Genomic DNA, 21,713 nt, shown 5'->3' with positions numbered 1-21,713 from the left:
ATATCCACAGTTCCGTGAAGCAGATCGAGAGGTTGCCCATTGCACAGCTGTCGTCCCCGCTCAAACAGCCAGCCCCACACCGACACCCAGCGACAGTATGGGAGACACACCCATGGACAAATTACAGTCCTCTCACCAATTGAGATGTTTGAACAGGTGCCTGGAATTCCATACTACTGTATTCCATGGATATTATCCAGAGAAATGCGTCAAAATGTAGCCTAAATGTTTTTGTACACAAAAAATAGATTCTTCCTGGGTTATGTAATCCGATATCAATTCAATATTTGAATCAACTAACGATGGGATAGGCCTATATTATTTTGTAAAACATAGCTTAGACTGTTTTCTAAATATGATTTTGTATAGGGCTATAGGAATTAAAAAGAAGCATTCACAATAGATTATTCCACAACCAAACAAAGCTAAAAACTGAGATCCCTAAGGCAGTAGCACTGCGTGGGTAAAATCACTAGGGAAGCCGTATCACAGCCTATGTGTTATGATAATTGCGTATTTTGCTCTTTAACCTGTAAATTCATATGTCTTGCAAACGTGATATATAGGCCTAAAGGGCCAAAACAAGAAAACGGTGGCAAAATAAATTCAACCATACCTTTTTGTTTTTATCACAAAACCAGATAGCAACCTCTGTCCAGCATATTGCATGTAGTAACAGACAATTACATGACCTACAGCACGGTGAAGCAAGGTAACGTATCCAACATTTTCGGATCACTAAACAACTATTGATTTCGAACCACAGAGTTACCACAAGTCGCAAGGAAAGCAGGAGCTGCCTCCACTATTCCAGCACCATTTCAACATCATCAAATCACCTCTGCTTAGTCCAATACAGTGACAACTAAAAGATACCAAAAACAATTTAGTCCAATGCCTGTGGGCAGATAGGATTTAAGTGCTGAGACTATGACACATACTCACAGAAAAAAAACGAATCAGTGCAGTTGGCCATTGTTGGCGCGTTGCGTACGATGGACAAGTGTAGTGCGCGTCTTGGACACAGCGTTTCGCTCTCTGCATTCCTTCTCAAGGAGCTCCCCACCAACTCGCTTCCTCGCCCCACCAAACCTCCCTCCCTACCACAACAGTAAGATAGCAGAGAGCCCGTCTACAGTGACAGAGGACAGCCACTCTGTAGCCGTACGCCCTGCGGCTAGTGTAATAGTTTACAGAAAGTCTGAAAGTGCGACTTCCGAACCGCCCGCGCGCTGCCCAACTGCTCAGGAAATACTACGGAGTTTTGGAACATAATTTCCCCAAAGGAGTGACGAGATTCTGGAATTACTGGAGTTGTGAACAGGTTGAAGCTCAAGAGCAGCTCATCTTTCGAGAAAGGACAGACTTTTGAACAGCAGGAGTTCAGGATGGAGAAAGCGCAACTGTTTTTGCCCCTTGTCATTCTACTGATGCAATGTAAGTAAACTTGCATTTAGACTACTCCGAATGATAACGAGTAATTCGTGTGTGTTTGTTTGCGTGCGTGTGTAATGCATGTTACATGTAGGGTTGAGCTGTATTGGTATTCTTGATCATTAAATTACCATCATTGCTTTTGTATGTGTAATGCCATGTCAGCTGTTTATGTTTAGAAAAAAATAAGCCATGTTACATAGGAAAATATTGATAAAGCACCTGATAAAAAAAAAGCATGATTATTGTTATCTTACTATGAACTGCAAGATCACTATATCATGTTGATGCTTCTAGTCACACACACACACACAACAAAGGGGCCAGCACTTGATTCGGTTGCAATTGACTTGATTAAGTAATAAATCATCTTCGTTTCTGGAGAAACACATGGCCTGTACTAAAGTTTTCCAACGTTGCCGGTCTTTCGTATACAGTAAATGCATCATGTCCTAGACCAAGAGCCCACTCCATACGTGTTGGCTAACGCCTTCCTCGCTGTGTGTGCGTGCGTGTTATTGCGATGATATTGGACTACATGCAACTACAGAAAACAGATATGGACCACTAATGTGGCCTTAAGTTATTGTTGGAAACAGGCCAGTCTAATCGGGATGTGGGCAACCCAAGGGTGGGTACCACCAACTTTGATAACAACAGGCCATCATATGGTTTCATCCCAAATGGCACCCTATTCCCTTTATAGTGCACTACTTTTTATCAGGGCACATAGTGCTCCGGTCAAAAGTAGTGCCCTACAAAGGGTGCCATTTGGGACGATTCCATGGTGTCAGTGAGATGCCAAACAGCCAGGGGAGGGGCTGCATTCAGGTCTGCCCAACTGTTGATGTCTGCTGATTTATTGTTTGGAACTGTTTGGAATAGTTTGCTTCAGACTTGATTGGACTGTGTTTTGTCCTGTAGATTAGGTGAGGCTTGTTTTAAGTCTTGAACATTGTGGTGCCATTTCGGATGCAGACATTTTGCAAGCACCGCCACCACCAACCCTGACTGGCACAGCTGTTCCTGACAGAGCAGTGCAGGGTTACACAGATACAGAGGGGCTTTGTTCTTCTAGGAAAACACACACACACACTCCCATTCTCTCTGTTTGTCTCTCTAGATCCCTCTCTGTCTGGAAATGGATGTCCTCTTAGATGTCTACCATACGAAATGCTCCTAGCTCAGATTTAGTGCTCAGTTGTAGCTTATAATAATAGTTTTAAAAACCTATCTGCAGTATGAGCTTGTGTGTACGTGTCAGTGCTTGTTTGGTTGGTCATGTGTCTACTTGTGTAGTTTTTATAGTTTGTGTTGGGGGGCGGGGGGCTTGCAGGAGAACCGTGTTCGAACCCAGTTGGGCTTGTGTGTGTGTCCGGTTTGGTGTCAATTCCAATTGAAGTCACTCAATTCGTAAGTATTTGCATTTAGATTTTTTTTTATAGATGTAGGGTCTCATTTTCTGTTTAAAATTCCCATTTTTAAATTCTTGAATTGGAGTTTGTTTTCTTCCTGAATTGACTGACTTCAATTTGAATTGACCCCAACCCTGGTAGGTCCCAGGCACAACAGCTCATAGGGTTCAGAGAGGGACAGGTCACCATTCAGCAGACAGAGAAAGTGTAGAACCAAAGGAAGTTGTGCAACAAACAGAAGCTAACTAAACAGGAAGCTAGCAGTGAATGGCTCATTTGGTTGTTGACCTCAGTTAAGTACAGTGTAGACCAGGGGTACTTGGCCTTGATAAGACTCATGAGCGTAGGCTTACTGGTAAAATGCACATTTTATTTTATTTTTTATTTCACCTTTATTTAACCAGGTAGGCTAGTTGAGAACAAGTTCTCATTTGCAACTGCGACCTGGCCAAGATAAAGCATAGCAATTCGACACATACAACAACACCGAGTTACACATGGAATAAACAAAACATAGTCAATAATACAGTAGAACGAAAAAGAAAACAAAAAGTCTATATACAGTGAGTGCAAATGAGGTAAGATAGGGGAGGTAAGGCAATAAATAGGCCATGGTGGCGAAGTAATTACAATATAGCAATTAAAACACTGGAATGGTAGATGTGCAGAATATGAATGTGCAAGTAGAGATACTGGGGTGCAAAGGAGCAAGATAAATAAATAAATACAGTATGGGGATGAGGTAGGTAGATAGATGGGCTGAGGGGGTACCCCAGGCAGAGCAAAATTCAGTTGGTGGTACAGTGACCGAAAAAGGTTGGGAACCACTGGTGTAGACTGGGTGCTTTAGGTCGTTTGATTGAGCGGAATATAGTATTAGTAGGTTATGCAGTGATACAGATGTCATTACAGTTATCTAGTTGAGCATGTGTGTGAATAAGTGTGTTATCGGAATACATCTCAGTATTTACTGAAACAATGGAAGGAAAAATCTATGTTGGCCTATACAAACACAACACAAAATAAATGTGTTTGTCTGGGTGTGTTAAATATGTATCTGTGTAAAGCTAGCCGATTAAACTTAACGATTTATGATGGAATTGAGCAGCGACTAGTGTGGACGGTCTGGAGCTCCGACGTCACATAAAATTATGTTTTTATCAGTACCCAAAGGATAGCACGCAGTTACACAGGACATTGTCTCATGTGTGCAACATTGAGTGGCAATTGAATGCAAGCTTCACACGTTTTTTGTTTTATTGTTAAAACATTTCTAGCCGGTCTATCTATGGGTAACAGTTGACATGTTATGCTTGAACCGCTCAGTTTTCCACCACAAAACACCAGAAAATGGCCAAAAAGAGTAAAACCAGCTTACCTGCTTTTACAATAATGTTCAATGTTTATTTTGAAAAAAGTTTAAGTCACATAACACGGTTGACCTTAAAATGAGGGACAGACATAAATGAATCAGTAATGAAAGAAATAATCTTCAGAAATTACTTTGTCAAAGCAACAAAATAACTAGGGCTTTACAATGATGGTGAAATGTTGGGGTTAAGTGGGTTAAACACTTTAGCAGGGCTTTATTCATATAAAAAACAGTGGTGTAAAGTACTTAGTAAAGTACAGATACCCCCCAAAACTACTTAAGTAGTACTTTTTACTTATTTATATTTTTGACTACTTTTACTTCACTACATTCCTAAAGAAAATAATGTACTTTTTACTCCATACATTTTCCCTGACATCCAAAAGTACTAGTTACATTTTAAATGCTTAGCAGGACAGGAAAATGGTCCAATTCACACACCTATCAAGAGAACATCATTGGCCATCTCTACTGCCTCTGATCTGATGGAATCACTAAATATAAAATGCTTCGTTTGTAAATTATGTTGGGGTAAGCCCCTGGCTATCCGTAAATAAATGTAAAAAACAAGAAATTGGTGCTGTCTGGTTTGCTTAATATAAGGAATTTGAAATGATTTATACTTTTACATTGATACTTATGTACATTTGAAGTTGGAAGTTTACATACACTTAGGTTTGAGTCATTAAAACTCATTTTTCAACCACTCCACAAATGTCTTGTTGACAAACTATAGTTTTTGGCAAGTCGGTTAGGACATCTACTTTGTAGATGACACAAGTAATTTTTCCAACAATTGTTTACAGACAGATTATTTCACTTATAATTCACTGCATCACAGTTCCAGTGGGTCAGAAGTTTACATACACTAAGTTGACTGTGCCTTTAAACAGCTTGGAAAATTCCAGAAAATTATGTCATGGCTTTAGAAGCTTCTGATAGGCTAACTGACATAATGAGTTAATTGGAGGTGTACCTGTGGATGTATTTCAAGGCCTACCTTCAAACTCAGTGCCTCTTTGCTTGACATCATGGGAAAATCAAAAGAAATCAGCCAAGACCTCAGAAAAAAAATTGTAGACCTCCACATGTCTGGTTCATCCTTGGGAGCAATTTCCAAATGCTTGAAAGCACCACGTTCATCTGTAAAAACAATAGTACGCAAGTATAAACACCATGGGACCATGCAGCCCTCATACCGTTCAGGAAGGAGACACATTCTGTCTCCTAGAGATGAATGTACTTTGGTGCGAAAAGTGAAAATCAATCCCAGAACAACAGCAAAGGACCTTGTGAAGATGCTGGAGGAAACAGGTACCAAAGTATCTATATCCACAGTAAAACAAGTCCTATATCGACATAACCTGAAAGGCCGCTCAGCAAGGAAGAAGCCACTGTTCCAAAACCGCCATAAAAAAGCAAGACTACGGTTTGCAACTGCACATGGGGACAAAGATTGTACTTTTTGGAGAAAAATCCTCTGGTCTGATGAAACAAAAATAGAACTGTTTGGCCATAATGACCATTGTTATGTTTGGAGGAAAAAGGTGGAGGCTTGCAAGCCGAAGAACACCATCCCAACCGTGAAGCACGGGGGTGGCAGCATCATGTTGTGGGGGTGCTTTGCTGCAGGAGGGACTGGTGCACTACACAAAATAAATTGCATGAGGAAGAAAAATTATGTGGATATATTGAAGTAACATCTCAAGACATCAGTCAGGAAGTTAAAGCTTGGTCGCAAATGGGTCTTCCAAATGGACCCCAAGCATACTTCCAAAGTTGTTGCAAAAAGGCTTAAGGACAACAAAGTCAAGGTATTGGAGTGGCCATCACAAAGCCCTGACCTCAATCCCATAGAAAAGTTGTGGGCAGAACTGAAAACGCGTGTGCGAGCAAGGAGGCCCACAAACCTGACTCAGTTACACCAGCTTGGTCAGGAGAAATGGGCCAAAATTCACCCAACTTATTGTGGGAAGCTTGTGGAAGGCTACCCAAAACGTTTGACCCAAGTTAAACAATTTAAAGGCAATGCTACCAAATACTAATTGAGTGTATGTAGACTTCTGACCCACTGGGAATGTGATGAAAGAAATAAAAGCTGAAATAAATCATTCTCTCTACTATTATTCTGACATTTCACATTCTTAAAATGAAGTGGTGATCCTAACTGACCTAAGACAGGGAATTTCTACTTGGATTAAATGTCAGGAATTGTGAAAAACTGAGTTTAAATGTATTTGGCTAAGGTGTATGTAAACTTCCGACTTCAACTGTATATTTCAAACCAAATACAATTAGACTTTTACTCAAATAGTATTTCACTGTAGGACTTTTACTTGAGTCATTTTCTATTAAGGTATCTTTACTTTTACTCAAGTATGACAATTGGGTACTTTTTCCACCACTGAAAAACCTGATTTTCTCCATGTGGTACAGTATATATTAAAAGGCTCTTCATTTAATATAAAAGGCTTTTAAAATTCAATATTGGTGCACAATTCCTACTTAAAATGTCAAAAGGGAATGTACTTTGGTGCGAAAAGGCAGTCTTTTCATGGAACGACCCAAATATTCAGTGTGCGTGTGTGCGGTACATAACGTCATTGTACCAAACTGTGTTCAGTTAATCCCCCACACACACACATACATATGCACACGCAACACGCACTCCTCCCTCAATGGATGGGCGTTACCCGGGCGACCTGTGGACAGCAACAGGATGACAAAACAATAATCATGACCCCTGCAGCAATCAAACGACAGGAAGGACTGCTCCTATTTCCTGTTCCTGTCAAGATGCACATGTTCAACTGGAGCCACACACATACAGACACAGACGCACACAGACACAGACGCACACAGACAGACAGACAGCCAGCCAGCCAACCAAATAATCAGCCATGAATCATCATGCTCCACTGCCAATCTGTTCCAGGGGAAATACTGGTTCATAACAGATATAATTGGTTCATACAACATTTACAACTGGTTCATCATAACTGAATATAACTGGTTTATAACAGATTATAAACTTGTTCATAAATCAGCTATAAAGCAATTATAATCAGTTATCACTGTGTTAACTTGTTCATAACTTGTCCTCCATCTTACAACCCTTTCCCCCAACCCCATATGTGGCACCTCTCTCTCTATCCCTCAGGCCTTCCCAGTGTCCCTGTTACCGTGTCAACAACCACACCCAAGGTGGAGGTCCGTGAGAACTCTGATGCGGTTCTGAGCTGTGATTTTCGGACCGAGAAGGAAACGAATCCTCGAATCGAGTGGAAGAAGAAAGGAACAGATGTATCATTTGTTTACTATGAGGGACACTTCAGAGGTGATTGGCTGTCCTGGCACATTGTCTTCCATCGCTCTCTTTCTGTCTGTTTTAACCCCTGTCCAGAGCCCATCTTCAGACTCCAATTTCATTTACTTCCTCCTGAGGGAAATTCATGTTAAGAGCTTCATCAACATAAAGCAGGATGTGATGAACATTACAAAGAAATTTGTATCAGAAGTTACCAGATGGTTGATGTTAGTTTAAGTAGAACATTTGTCCTTAAGAAACCACATCTCCACATCCCTCTCTTCTCTGTGTTGACCGGTTTCCACTCTGCCAGGAGCCTTTGCGGGGCGTGCAAGGATCAAGGGGGCAACGGTGACCCTACAGAGGGTGACCCAGAAAGACGCGGGTGAATACCGCTGTGAGATCACTGCCCCTCATGACACCATCACCCTGGGGGAGACTAACATTACCCTCACAGTCTTGGGTGGGTACCACACCGTCTGTCTGACTGAGTGTGTCTGTGTGTTGTCTCAGACATGCTGTTTGTGCACCCCCTTAACCCTGCTGACATTGTGGCTGTACCCTCCCCACAGTTCCCCCCCACACCCCATCCTGTGAGATCCCCAGCTCGGCCCTGACGGGCTCTATGGTGCAGCTGCGCTGTATGGACCAGCAGAGCATCCCCCCAGCCACCTACTCTTGGTACAAAGACGACAAGCTGCTGACCCCCTCCCGCATGGCCAATGCCACCTACCACCTCAACCCATTCACCGGCATACTGGTGAGATACTTCTTAAGATCAGTGTAGTGTATATACAGTCGTAACATTGATGCTTTGGCACGATTTACTCAATGTACAGTGCATTCAAAGTATTCAGACCCCTTCCTTTTCCCACATTTAGTTACGGTACAGCTTTATTCTAAAATGGATTAAATTAATAAAAAAATCCTCATCAATCTACACACATTACCCCATAATTAAAAAGTGAAAACAGGTTTTTCGAAATTTTTGCAAATGTATTATAAAAATAAAAATACCTTATTTACATAAGTATTCAGACCCTTTTCTATGAGACTCGAAATTGAGCCCAGGTGCATCCTGTTTCCATTGATCATCCTTGAGATGTTTCTACAACTTGACTGGAGTCTATCTGTGGTAAATTCAATTGGTTGGAAATGATTTGTAAAGGCACACACCTGTCTATATGAGGTCCCACAGTTGACAGTGCATGTCAGAGCAAAAAACAAGCCATAGGGTCAAAGGAATTGTCTGTATAGCTCCGAGACAGGATTGTGTCGAGGCACAGATCTGGGGAAGGGTACCAAAAGAATTCTGCAGCATTGAAGGTCCCCAATAATACAGCGGCCTCCATCATTCTTAAATGGAAGAAGTTTGGAACCACCAAGACACTTCCTAAAGCTGGCCCGCCTGGCCAAACTGAGCAATCGGGGGAGAAGGGCCTTGGTCAGGGAGGTGACCAAGAACCCGATGGTCACTCTGACAGAGCTCCAGAGTTCCTCTGTGGAGATGGGAGAACCTTTCAGAAAGACAACCATCTCTGCAGTACTCCACCAATCAAGCCTTTATGGTAGAGTGGCCAGACAGAAAACAATCCTCAGTAAAAGGCACGACAGCCAGCTTGGAGTTTGCCAAAAGGCACCTAAAGACTCTCAGACCATGAGAAACAAGATTCTCTGGTCTGATGAAACCAAGATTGAACTCTTTGGCCTGAATGCCAAGCAACACATCTCAAGGAAACCTGGCACCATCGCTATGGTGAGGCATGGGGTGGCAGCATCATGCTGTGGGGATGTTTTTCAGCAGCAGGGACTGGGAGACTAGTCAGGATCGAGGGAAAGATGAACAGAGCAAAGTACAGAGAGATCCTTGATGAAAACCTACTCCAGAGCACTCAGGACCTCAGACTGGGGCGAAGGTTCACCTTACAACAGGACAATGACCCTAAGCACACAGCCAAGACAACAGAGGAGTGGCTTCGGGACAAGTCTCTGAAATATCCTTGAGTGGCCCAGCCAGAGCCCGGACTTGAACCTGATCAGTGACTATCCCCATACAAATCAAATCAAATGGTATTTGTCACATGCACCAATACAACAGGTGTAGACCTTACATTGAAATGCTTACTTACAAGCACTTAACCAACAATGCAGTTTTAAGAAAAAAAAAGTGTTAAGTAAAAAAAAAAAAAAGTAACAAGTAATTAAAGAGCAGCAGTAAAATAACAATAGCGAGGCTATATACAGGCGGCACCGGTACAGAGTCAATGTTAGTCGAGGTAATTGAAGTAATATGTACATGTAGGTAGAGTTAAAGTGACTATGCATAGATAATAAACAGAGAGTAGCATAAAGGGTGGGGGGGGGCAATGCAAATAGTCTGGGTAGCCATTTGATTAGCTGTTCAGGAGTCTTATGGCTTGGGGGTAGAAGCTGTTAAGAAGCCTTTTGGACCTAGACGCTCCGGTAACGCTTGCCGTGCGGCAGCAGAGAGAACAGTCTATGACTAGGGTGGCTAGAGTCATTGACAATTTCTAGAGCCTTCCTCTGACACCGCCTGGTATAGAGGTCCTGGATGGCAGGAAGCTTGTCCCCAGTGATGTACTACCCTCTGTAGTGCCTTGCGGTCGGAGGCCGAGCAGTTGCCATACCAGGCAGTGATGGAACCAGTCAGGATGCTCTCGATGGTGCAGGATCTGAGGACCCATGCCAAATCTTTTCAGTCTCCTGAGGAGGAATAGGCTTTGTTGTGCCCTCTGACTTGCCTAGTTAAATAAAGGTTCAATAAAAAATAAATAAATAAAAATTCATGACTGTCTTGGTGTGTTTGGACCATGATAGTTTAGTGAAATGCTTGTGCTTCTAGTTACGACAGTGCAGCAAAATCTAACAAGTAATCTAACAATTCCACAACAACTACCTAATACACACAAATCTAAGTAAAGGGATGGAATAAGAATATATACATATACAGTTGCAGTCGGAAGTTTACATACACTTAGGTTGCAGTCATTAAAACTCGTTTTTCAACCACTACACAAATTTCTTGTTAACAAACTATAGTTTTTGGCAAGTCGGTTAGGACATCACTATGTGCATCACATAAGTCATTTTTCCAAAAATCGTTTACAGACAGACTATTTCACTTACAATTCACTGTATCATAATTCCAGTGTGTCAGAAGTTTACATACACTAAGTTGACTGTGCCTTTAAACAGCTTGGAAATTTCCATAAAATGGTGTCATGACTTTAGAAGCATCTGATAGGCTAATTGACATAATTTGAGTCAATTGGAGGTGTACCTGTGGATGTAATTCAAGGCCTACCTTCAAACTCAGTGCCTCTGCTTAACATCATGGGAAAATCAAAAGAAATCAGCCAAGCCCTCAGAAAAGAATTGTAGACCTCCACAAGTCTGGTTCATCCTTGGGAGCAATTTCCAAACGCCTGAAGGCACCACGTTCATTTGTAAAAACAATAGTACGCAAGTATTAACACCATGGGACCACGCAGCCATTATACCACTCAGGAAGGAGATGCGTTCTGTCTCCTAGAGATGAACGTACTTAGGTGCGCAAAGTGAAAATCAATCCCAGAACAACAGCAAAGGACTTTGTGAAGATGCTGGAGGAAACAGGTACAAAAGTATCTATAGCCACAGTAAAACGAGTCCTATATCAACATAACCTGAAAGGCCGCTCAGCAAGGAAGAAGCCACTGCTTCAAATCTGCCATAAAAAAGCCAGACTATGGTTTGCAACTGCACATGGGGACAAAGACTGTACTTTTTGGAGAAAAGTCCTCTGGTCTGATGAAACAAAAATAGAACTGTTTGGCCATAATGACCATCGTTATGTTTGGAGGAAAAAGGGGGAGGCTTGCAAGCCGAAGAACACCATCCCAACCGTGAAGCACGGGGGCGGCAGCATCATGTTGTGGGGGTGCTTTGCTGCAGGAGGGTCTGGTGCACTTCACAAAATAGATGGCATCATGAGGATGGAAAATGATGTGGATATATTGAAGCAACATCTCAAGACATCAGTCAGGAAGTTAAAGCTTGGTCACAAATGGGTCTTCCAAATGGACAATGACCCCAAGTATACTTTCAAAGTTGTGACAAAATGGCTTAAGGACAACAAAGTCAAGGTATTGGAGTGGCCATCACAAAGCCCGGACCTCAATCCTATAGAAAATTTGTGGGCAGAACTGAAAAAGCGTGTGCGAGCAAGGAGGCCCACAAACCTGACTCAGTTACACTAGCTTTGTCAGGATGAAGTGGGCCAAAATTCACCCACCTTATTGTGGGAAGCTTGTGGAAGGCTACCCGAAATGAAATAAGCTGAAATTAATAATTTTCTCTACTATTATTCTGACATTTCACATTCTTACAATAAAGTGGTGATCCTAACTGACCTAAAACAGGGAATTTTGACTTGGATTAAATGTCAGGAATTGTGAAAACTGAGTTTAAATGTATTTGGCTAAGGTGTATGCAAACTTCCGACTTCAACTGTAAATATATGGATGAGCAATGACCGAGCGGCATAGGCAAGATGTAATAGATGGTATAAAATACAGTATAACCATATGGGATGAGTAATGCAAGATATGTAAACATTATTAAAGTGGCATTATTAAAGTGACTAATGATCAATTTATTAAAGTTGCCAATGATTTCAAGTCTGTATGTGGGCATCAGCCTCTCTGTGTTAGTGATGACTGTTTAACAGTCTGATGGCCTTGAGATAGAAGCTATTTTTCGGTCCCAGATGCACCTGTACTGACCTCGCCTTCTGGATGGTAGCAGGGTGAACAGGCAGTGGCTCGGGTGGTTGTTGTCCTTGATGATCTTTTTTGGCCTTCCTGTGACATCGAATGCTGTAGGTGTCGTGGAGGGCAGGTAGTTTGCCCCCGGTGATGCGTTGTGCAGACCGCACCACTCTCTGGAGAGCCCTGCGGTTGTGGGCGGTGCAGTTGCCGTACCAGGCGGTGATACAGCCCGACAGGATGCTCTTAATTCTGCATCTGTAAAAGTTTTAGGTGAGAAGCCAAATTTCTTCAGCCTCCTGAGGTTGAAGAGACGCTGTTGCGCCTTCTTCACCACACTGTCTGTGTGGGTGGACCATTTCAGTTTGTCCGTGATGTGTACGCCAAGGAACTTTCCACGTTCTCCACTGCTGTCCCGTCAATGTGGATAGAGGGGTGCTCCCTCCGCTGTTTCCTGAAGTCCACGATCATCTCCTTTGTTTTGTTGATGTTGAGTGAGAGGTTGTTTTCCTGACACCACACTCTGAGTGCCCTCACCTCCTCCCTATAGGCTGTCTCATCATTGTTGGTGATCAAGGCTACTACTGTTGTGTCATCTGCAAACTTGATGTTGGAGGTGTGCATGGCCACACAGTCATGGGTGAACAGGGAGTACAGGAGGAAGCTGAGCACGCACCCTTGTGGGGCCCCAGTGTTGAGGATCAGCGAAGTGGAGATGTTGTTTCCTACCTTCACCACTTAGGGGCGGCCCGTCTGGAAGTCCAGGACCCAATTGCACAGGGCGGGGTTGAGATCCAGGGCCTCAAGCTTAATGATGCGCTTGGAGGGTACTATGGTGTTAAATGCTGAGCTATAGTCAATGAACAGCATTCTTACATAGGTATTCCTCTTGTCCAGATGGGATAGGGCAGTGTGCAGTGTGATGGCAATTGTATCGTCTGTGGACCTATTGGGGCGGTATGCAAATTGAAGTGGGTCTAGGGTGACAGGTAAGGTGGAGGTGATATGATCCTTGACTAGTCTCTCAAAGCACGTCATGATTTCAGATAGTCTTTTAGTTCAGTTACCTTTGCCTTCTTGTGTACAGGAACAATGGTGGACATCTTGAAGCATGTGGGGACAGCAGACTGGGATAGGGAGAAATTGAATATGTCCGTAAACACACCAGCCAGCTGGTCTGCGCATGCTCTGAGGACGCAGCTAGGGATGCCGTCTGGGCCGGCAGCCTTGCGATGGTTAACATGTTTAAATGTCTTACTCACATTGGCCACGGAGAAGAAGAGCCCACAGTCCTTGGTAGCGGGCTGTGTCGGTGGCACTGTATTATTCTCAAAGCGGGCAAAGAAGGTGTTTAGTTTGTCTGGAAGCAAGGCGTCTGTGTCCTTGACGTGGCTGGTTTTCTTTTTGTAGTCCGTGATTGTCTGTAGACCCTGCCATATACGTCTTGTATCTGAGCTGTTGAATTGGAACTCCACTTTGTCTCTATACTGACATTTCTCTTGTTTGATTGCCTTGCGGAGGAAATAACTACACTATTTGTATTCGGCCATATTCCCAGTCACCTTCCCATGTTTAAATGCGGTGGTTCGCACTTTCAGTTTGGCCCGAATGCCGCCATCTATACACGGTTTCTGGTTCGGGTAGATTTTAATAGTCACAGTGGGTACAACATCTCCTATGCACTTCCTTATAAACTCACTCACCGAATCAGCATATAAATCGATATTATTCTCAGAGCCTAATCGGAACATGTCCCAGTCATCGTGATCAAAACAATCTTGAAGCGTGGATTCCGATTGGTCAGACCAGCGTTGAATAGTCCTTGTCACGGGTATATCCTGTTTGAGTTTCTGCCTATCTGTCTCATTATTGTTGGTGATCAAGCCTACTACTGTTGTGTCATCTGCAAACTTGATGTTAGGAAGGGAGGAGCAAAATGGAGTCGTGGTCAGATTTGCTGAAAGAAGAGCGGGGGAGGGCCTTGTATGCATCGCTGAAGTTAGAGTAGCAGTGATCCAGTGTATTGCCAGCGCGAGTGCTGCAATCAATGTGCTGATATAGGTCACTTCCCTTTGGTCAGACATCAACCCATATAGACCCTTAGTTCGGAAGCACACTAGTAAATTCTAGACCAATTGCCAAAAATACTGTACAGGTTCTGTGCATCATATCATCTTCCTTCCTCTTTTTCTTTCTGTTGAGCCCTCCATCTGTCTCTTTCCCTCTCCTCTGGCAGGAGTTTAAGACGGTGGCGAGAGGCGACACGGGACAGTACAGCTGTCTGGCATCAAACAAAGTGGGGCAGTCCAAGATGTGTGAGGCTAAACACATGAAGATAGGTGGGTGTGCGTGCATGCAAGTGTGTGTGCGTGTGTAATTATAAGAATGATTGTTGTTCATATGAGTGTAGTTTTGTCTTTCCACAAACTAGTGTGACAATCGTGCTTCAAACCACATTGATGGTCAATAACCAACATAGTTACAATACCAGACCTAGTTTTATATCTGGTAAAATCCCAAGAGTAAACAGTACTGTGAGGAGAATGTTTTTCTATACAGGCATTTGTCTATGGAATAGCCTCCCCCTGGAGATCAAGCAAAGAAAAAGTAGAAATAGCTTGAAAAAGAAGGAAAAGGTTTATTTGGACAAGGTTGTCTAAGTAAGAGAAACCACTCCACTGCCCCCTTGTGCCCCCTACTGCTGGTCAGATGTATTTATTTGAATGATAGGTATGATGTGCAATGAATAGATTGTTTTAATGTGAAAATTAATATGGTTGATTTTTAAGGTTAGGGAAAGGTGCAGTGAATAGTGCCACTTTTTAGGATGTCAATATAAATGAATGTATATATGGTTGTTTTGTAATTTTGTCTTGCCTTTTAATCATTAAATGTGTTATTGTTTTTACCATCGAGGACCACTTTGTAAACAAGCGTTTTAATGAATACTTTCAAGTGATATCCTCTGGGTCCACATTATACATTTTGTTGTATATGTCTGTTAAAAAATTAAATTGTGAAGTGTAGGTATATAGGCATAGAACTGTACAATTGGTCTTCTAAGCTTCTTTGTTGCATACAAGAAAACATTAGAACAAATGGATACAACAAAAACAGTCATGAAAGTAAAAGGAAAGAAAAAACCCTGTTACAACAAGCATCAAAAACAAAAACGACCTCTTGAATAACCCCCAGAAGGATAACCGAGCCGTGGCTTTTGTGGAGTGATAGGTAACGATGCTTCAAGGGTGACTTGTCGATGTGTTCAGATGGTCCCTGGTTCGAGCCCAGGTTGGGGCGAGGAAAGGGACAGAACCAACACTTTTCCACAAATATCTGAAAAAATATATTCTTAAAGTCATACTTTTCTCTCAGTTGTTGAAAGGAGGCAAAGGCCCCACTAGGTACAGATCCCTTATGGCATGGATCCTAACTTTTCCCCAGCGATCAAAAGGATTGTCTAAGTTGGAAGGGGCAAAGGAAGGATTCTTCACTATTGGGAGCAGGAATGACATTGGTCTGAGGTCAAAGTGTACCTTAACCTGTTTCCAAATACAGATGTGCTATGTGCAATGGGTTTGTGTATATAAAGTGATTTCCCAAGGCATATAAGGGACATCATCACTGCACCAATGGAGTAGGGGTAGCAATCCTCATGCTCCACATCAAGCCAAAAGATGTGTCATCGAGCCAAAACATGACAGGGTTTTTAGCTTTAAATAGGGAAGAGTACAGTTTTGTAATTTCAATCCCTGGGCAGGTTAATTTTTTGGAGGAAATCTTAAATGGGAGATGTTTTAACCAAGAAGGGTCCTGCACTCAAACAGGCATTAATTCACTCTTATTCCAATTGATTCTGTAGCCAGAGAAGGAACAATCAAACAAATTAATCAGATCTCAGATACTGGCTTGAGGGTTGGTTACATAGAGGAGAATGTCATCTGCTTCTAGAGAAATGTTATTTGAGGTGTGCTTAGTATTGAAACCAACTAGTATGACTCTCTCACATTCCACTCTTTCAGATGATGTAAACATGGCAGGGGTCGTTGCTGCGGTCGTGGTCATCTGTCTGGTCATCGCCATTTGTGGCTTCGGAGGGTACTATGCACACCGTAATGGCTACTTCAGCAGTGAGTCTGTCTGTTCCTTTCTCTGTCTGTCCATGTACATACAAATCAAATCAAATCAAATTTGTGTGTCTGTATGTTAGTAAATACAATTTTCTAGTGAAAGGTTTTGTGCTCACTTCCTCTTTGTCTCCACTCTCCTCTTCATTTCTGTCCATCTCCAGGACACAAAGGACGGTAAGAGCTTGTCTCCTTAATTCCAATAACAATTATTAAAATACAGTGTAGACACCCGGACACTGAATACATCTGCATTGCTGTGTAACTACCACTGACTAATAGAGGTGTGTGCGTTTTAATGTGCTGAGTAAGTTCAGTAGTGACAGGTGTGATTGAGCCCAGCGGTGCAAGCCTGTCTCTTCTCACAGAGAGAGACACTAACAGGTGTTTCATGACCCAGTTAGAAAAACTAGGTTTGTTATTTTGACTGACTGACTAGATTAGGCCAGTTAGATGACTAAGAATACTATGATTTATTTTTTATTAATTACAAATAATAATCAGTTTATCAAGGGAAGTCACATTGTGATTGACATCTCTTTTTCAAGTGAACCCTGGCTGCTAATAAACTCCCCTCCCGGCTGAATTGTGATTAGCTTACCCCCTCTGTGTGGTCGTGTTAGTAACCCTGAGCATGGTGTGTGAACTTCATCACCCCCTCACTCAACTTTGAACCCCCCCAGGTCATTTTGGATCCCTCAGTGTCATGGTGTGGCCCACATCAGCAGCCAGAACCTCCACAGAACAGAAGACAAGTGAGTCTGACCCACAGAGTAATAGATTTAAATGTAGATAATGAACAGGACTTTACATAGAAGCACATACTGTGCTTGTGTACTCATGTGTGGACGTGTGTTCCCAGGAGTCCTTTACAGAAAAAGTTGGCCTTTACGCTCCATAGGACTGTGTTTGATGTAGTGGGGTTCTTTGATCGAGGCCAAAACTACATCACATTTAGTAAACTCCCTCCCTCTGTCTTCCAGGACTAATGCCAACTACAGCCCTCCGCCCCAAGATGTGAGTTTTTCTCAGATTTTCTGTTGGTGTATTCATGGTTAGGTATTATATTCACAGGAAATGTTGACTTGAGCATTACCACTTACACAACATTTTCTAACCATATGATAATTTCTAGTAAAATTCTCCAAATGGTTACTAATAATGAAGAGAGAAAGAGCTGAACTGCAGTAGTTCTGACCGAATGAAAATATGCTGTTTTTTTCTCTCTCAGCCTGCGGACTTCAAACACACCCAGTCTTTCATGCTGTGAGGCTCTCAACAACCCCCTAAGACACCAGCACCATGACAACACTGGAGTAGTTTTATTCGACCCAAATGAATCAATAATTTTTGGGGGACTGACCAACCCTGCTTTCCTCACCCTTGTGGATGGATAGCAAGGAGGGGCAGACAACTCTGCGTAGAGGCCATTTATTCCTCCTGTTTTGCTGTACCTGGGCCCTCAATGCAAGCCTATTATATTAGTCACATGGTACTCTACTCCCCTCTAGTGGCCAAGTTGTTAAACTACAGCCTATATCACCCTCCTGTGGCGGACCCATGGAATTATGTTCCACACATGCTCACCTCCCCCTCAACTGGCCAAAACATTAACTACCTAAATCTTATTTTATACCAAAGACTTGAACATGGCATCAGTGTAATATACCGTACATATTTTCTGATGGCTATTGGCTAAGCATTGATGTGAACACAAGGGAGCAATCACATTAGGGCACTGCAAGAGGCGTTACTACAGACCCTGGTTTGAATCCAGGCTGTATCACATCCGGCGGCGCACAATTGGCGCCGCTCTATGGGACTGTTAATAAGAACAAATTCTTATTTACAATGGTCTACCCCGGCCAAACCCTAAAGACGCAGGGCCAATTGTGCGCCGCCCTATGGGACTTCTAATCACAGCCGGTTGTGATACAGCCTGGAATCAAACCAGGGTCTGTAGTGACGCCTCTAGCACAGAGATGCTGCACCACTCTGGAGCCCAAAATTACATAACCCCCGTGTTAGTCTAATTAGAATACAGGTCATTTAAAAAAAAATCCACATCAAAATCCGTCTGTTTTAAGACGGAGAAATTGTTTTTTGCAGTGTTTGTCAGACCAGGAGACATCCCAAGTTTTATGGATTGCTTCCTCTCCATTTTGAATATTGGCCATCCACTATATTGCTTTCAGAACAGTGCAGGTGAAAGAGACACTTTAGGATCGATTCAGTGCTATGATTGCAATTTAAAGGCGATGTTCCTATTTTCGCAGAGACTGCCTTCACGTTAAATGCTGCATATGTTGGCTCAATAGCGCTGAACTTCGGAAACACTCATTTAATTGTGACCTTTGAGATGGACCCCTGCTCACCTGAATATGCCCAGTGCATTTCAAATGTAGTTGTCATATTCTATCTAGATGCTCTTTTGTAAGTGTTTGTTTTGTTTAAGCTAAAGTATTATTGTGCTACTGCATTTTTTCCTAAAAGAGAGTATGTTTCTTAGGCTATGGATGAATGGGTTGCTGTAAGTGTATTCTTTGTAAGATGTTTACTCTGTATTAAAGATTTATCAATAATTTCTCACCATGTGGTCTTTTCCTACAGCCGCTGGAACAGGGTGGAGCACCATGAGTCTAGTGTAACGTCATATGTTATCATACGTTATCAGACCCCATCATAGCACTGAGACTGCACTTGTGAAGGTGGTAAATGACCTTTTAATGGCGTCAGACCGAGGCTCTGCATCTGTCCTCGTGCTACTAGACCTTAGTGCTGCCTTTGACACCATCGATCACCACATTCTTTTGGAGAGACTGGAAACCCAAATTGGTCTACACGGACCAGTTCTGGCCTGGTTTAGATCTTACCTGTCGGAAAGATATCAGTTTGTCTCTGTGAATGGTTTGTCCTCTGACAAATCAACTGTGCATTTCGGTGTTCCTCAAGGTTCCGTTTTAGGACCACTATTGTTTTCACTATATATTTTACCTCTTGGGGATGTTATTCGAAAACATAATGTTAACTTTCACTGCTATGCGGATGACACACAGCTGTACATTTCAATGAAACATGGTGAAGCCCCAAAATTGCCCTCGCTAGAAGCCTGTGTTTCAGACATAAGGAAGTGGATGGCTGAAAACTTTCTACTTTTAAACTCGGACAAAACAGAGATGCTTGTTCTAGGTCCCAAGAAACAAAGAGATCTTCTGTTAAATCTGACAATTCATCTTGATGGTTGTAAAGTCGTCTCAAATAAAACTGTGAAGGACCTCGGCGTTACTCTTGACCCTGATCTCTCTTTTGACGAACATATCAAGACTGTTTCAAGGACAGCTTTTTTCCATCTACGTAACATTGCAAAAATCAGAAATTTTCTGTCCAAAAATGATGCAGAAAAATTAATCCATGCATTTGTTACTTCTAGGTTAGACTACTGCAATGCTCTACTTTCCGGCTACCCGGATAAAGCACTAAATAAACTTCAGTTAGTGCTAAATACGGCTGCTAGAATCCTGACTAGAACCAAGAAATTTGATCATATTACTCCAGTGCTAGCTTCCCTACACTGGCTTCCTGTTACGGAAAGGGCTGATTTCAAGGTTTTACTGTTAACCTATAAAGCGTTACATGGGCTTGCTCCTACCTATCTTTCCGAGTTGGTCCTGCCGTATATACCAATACGTACGCTACGGTCACAAGACGCAGGCCTCCTAATTGTCCCTAGAATTTCTAAGCAAACAGCGGGAGGCAGGGCTTTCTCCTATAGATCTCCATTTTTATGGAACAGTCTGCCTACCCATGTGAGAGACGCAGACTCGGTCTCAACCTTTAAGTCTTTACTGAAGACTTATCTCTTCAGTAGGTCATATGATTGAGTGTAGTCTGGCCCAGGAGTGTGAAGGTGAACGGAAAGGCTCTGGAGCAACGAACCGCCCTTGCTGTCTCTGCCTGGCCGGTTCCCCTCTCTCCACTGGGATTCTCTGCCTCTAACCCTATTACAGGGGCTGAGTCACTGGCTTACTGGTGCTCTTTCATGCCGTCCCTAGGAGGGGTGCGTCACTTGAGTGGGTTGAGTTACTGACGTGATCTTCCTGTCTGGGTTGGCGCCCCCCCTTGGTTTGTGCTGTGGTGGAGATCTTTGTTGGCTATACTCGGCCTTGTCTCAGGATTGTAAGTTGGTGGTTGAAGATGTCCCTCTAGTGGTGCGGGGGCTGTGCTTTGGCAAAGTGGGTGGGGTTATATCCTTCCTGTTTGGCCCTGTCCGTGGGTATCATCGGATGGGGCCACAGTGTCTCCTGACCGCTCCTGTCTCAGCCTCCAGTATTTATGCTGCAGTAGTTTATGTGTCGGGGGGCTAGGGTCAGTTGGTTATACCTGGAGTACTTCTCCTGTCTTATCCAGTGTCCTGTGTGAATTTAAGTATGCTCTCTCTAATTCTCTCGTTCTCTCTTTCTTTCTCTCTCTCTGAGAACCTGAGCCCTAGGACCATACGTCAGGACTACCGGGCATGATGACTCCTTGCTGTCCCCAGTCCACCTGGCCTTGCTGCTATTCCAGTTTCAACTGTTCTCCCTGCGTTTACGGAACCCCTACCTGTCCCAGACCTGCTGTTTTCAACTCTTAATGATCGGCTATGAAAAGCCAACAGATTTATTCCTGATTATTATTTGACCATGCTTGTCATTTATGAACATTTTGAAAATCTTGGCTCTCTCTAATTTTCTCCTTCTCTCTTTCTTTCTCTCGGAGGACCTGAGCCCTAGGACCATACGTCGGGACTACCGGGCGTGGTGACTCCTTGCTGTCCCCAGTCCGCCTGGCCTTGCTGCTATTCCAGTTTCAACTGTTCTGCCTGCGGTTATGGAACCGCCACCTGTCCCAGACCTGTTGTTTTTCAACTCTTAATGATCGGCTATGAAAAGCCAACTGAAAATTATTCATGATTATTATTTGACCATGCTTGTCATTTTTGAACATCTTGGCATAGTTCTGTTATAATCTCCACCCAGCACAGCCAGAAGAGGACTGGCCACCCCTCATAGCCTGGTTCCTCTCTAGGTTTCTTCCTAGGTTTTGGCCTTTCTAGGGAGTTTTTCCTAGCCACCGTGCTTCTACACCTGCATTACTAGCTGTTTGGGGTTTTAGGCTGGGTTTCTGTACAGCACTTCGAGATATTAGCTGATGTACGAAGGGCTATATAAAATAAACTTGATTTAAAATCAGTAAATGATAAATGCAAGCAAGGTTGAACATGATTTGCAAAATCACTCACTTTAACCCTTTGAC

General features: G+C 42.9%; 1 protein-coding gene across 1 annotated transcript; it reads left to right on the top strand.

The window, feature by feature from the left end:
• The first annotated feature begins 1,114 nt into the window (after positions 1–1,114).
• Positions 1,115–18,265, top strand: LOC120050444 (junctional adhesion molecule 2A-like). The gene is made up of 10 exons (XM_038997032.1): positions 1,115–1,437; positions 7,382–7,558; positions 7,842–7,991; positions 8,101–8,288; positions 14,531–14,633; positions 16,317–16,424; positions 16,586–16,598; positions 17,105–17,176; positions 17,405–17,438; positions 17,653–18,265. Exons 1-10 carry the CDS (start codon positions 1,389–1,391, stop codon positions 17,689–17,691), a joined length of 933 nt encoding a protein of 310 aa, XP_038852960.1. The 5' UTR covers positions 1,115–1,388; the 3' UTR covers positions 17,692–18,265.
• The last annotated feature ends 3,448 nt before the right edge of the window (positions 18,266–21,713 follow it).

This window comes from Salvelinus namaycush, chromosome 7 (genome assembly GCF_016432855.1).
Source record: "Salvelinus namaycush isolate Seneca chromosome 7, SaNama_1.0, whole genome shotgun sequence".
Taxonomy (NCBI): domain Eukaryota; kingdom Metazoa; phylum Chordata; class Actinopteri; order Salmoniformes; family Salmonidae; genus Salvelinus; species Salvelinus namaycush.
The sequence above is the reverse complement of the archived record's forward strand: the minus strand, read 5'-3'. Positions and strand labels throughout refer to the sequence as shown.

Coding starts and splice junctions, on each gene's coding strand:
- LOC120050444 (XM_038997032.1), top strand. CDS start 1,389: ATGGAGAAAGCGCAACTGTTTTTGCCCCTTGTCATTCTACTGATGCAA. Junction 7,992..8,100: donor CATTACCCTCACAGTCTTGG/GTGGGTACCACA, acceptor CCCTCCCCACAG/TTCCCCCCCACACCCCATCC. Junction 8,289..14,530: donor ACCCATTCACCGGCATACTG/GTGAGATACTTC, acceptor CTCCTCTGGCAG/GAGTTTAAGACGGTGGCGAG.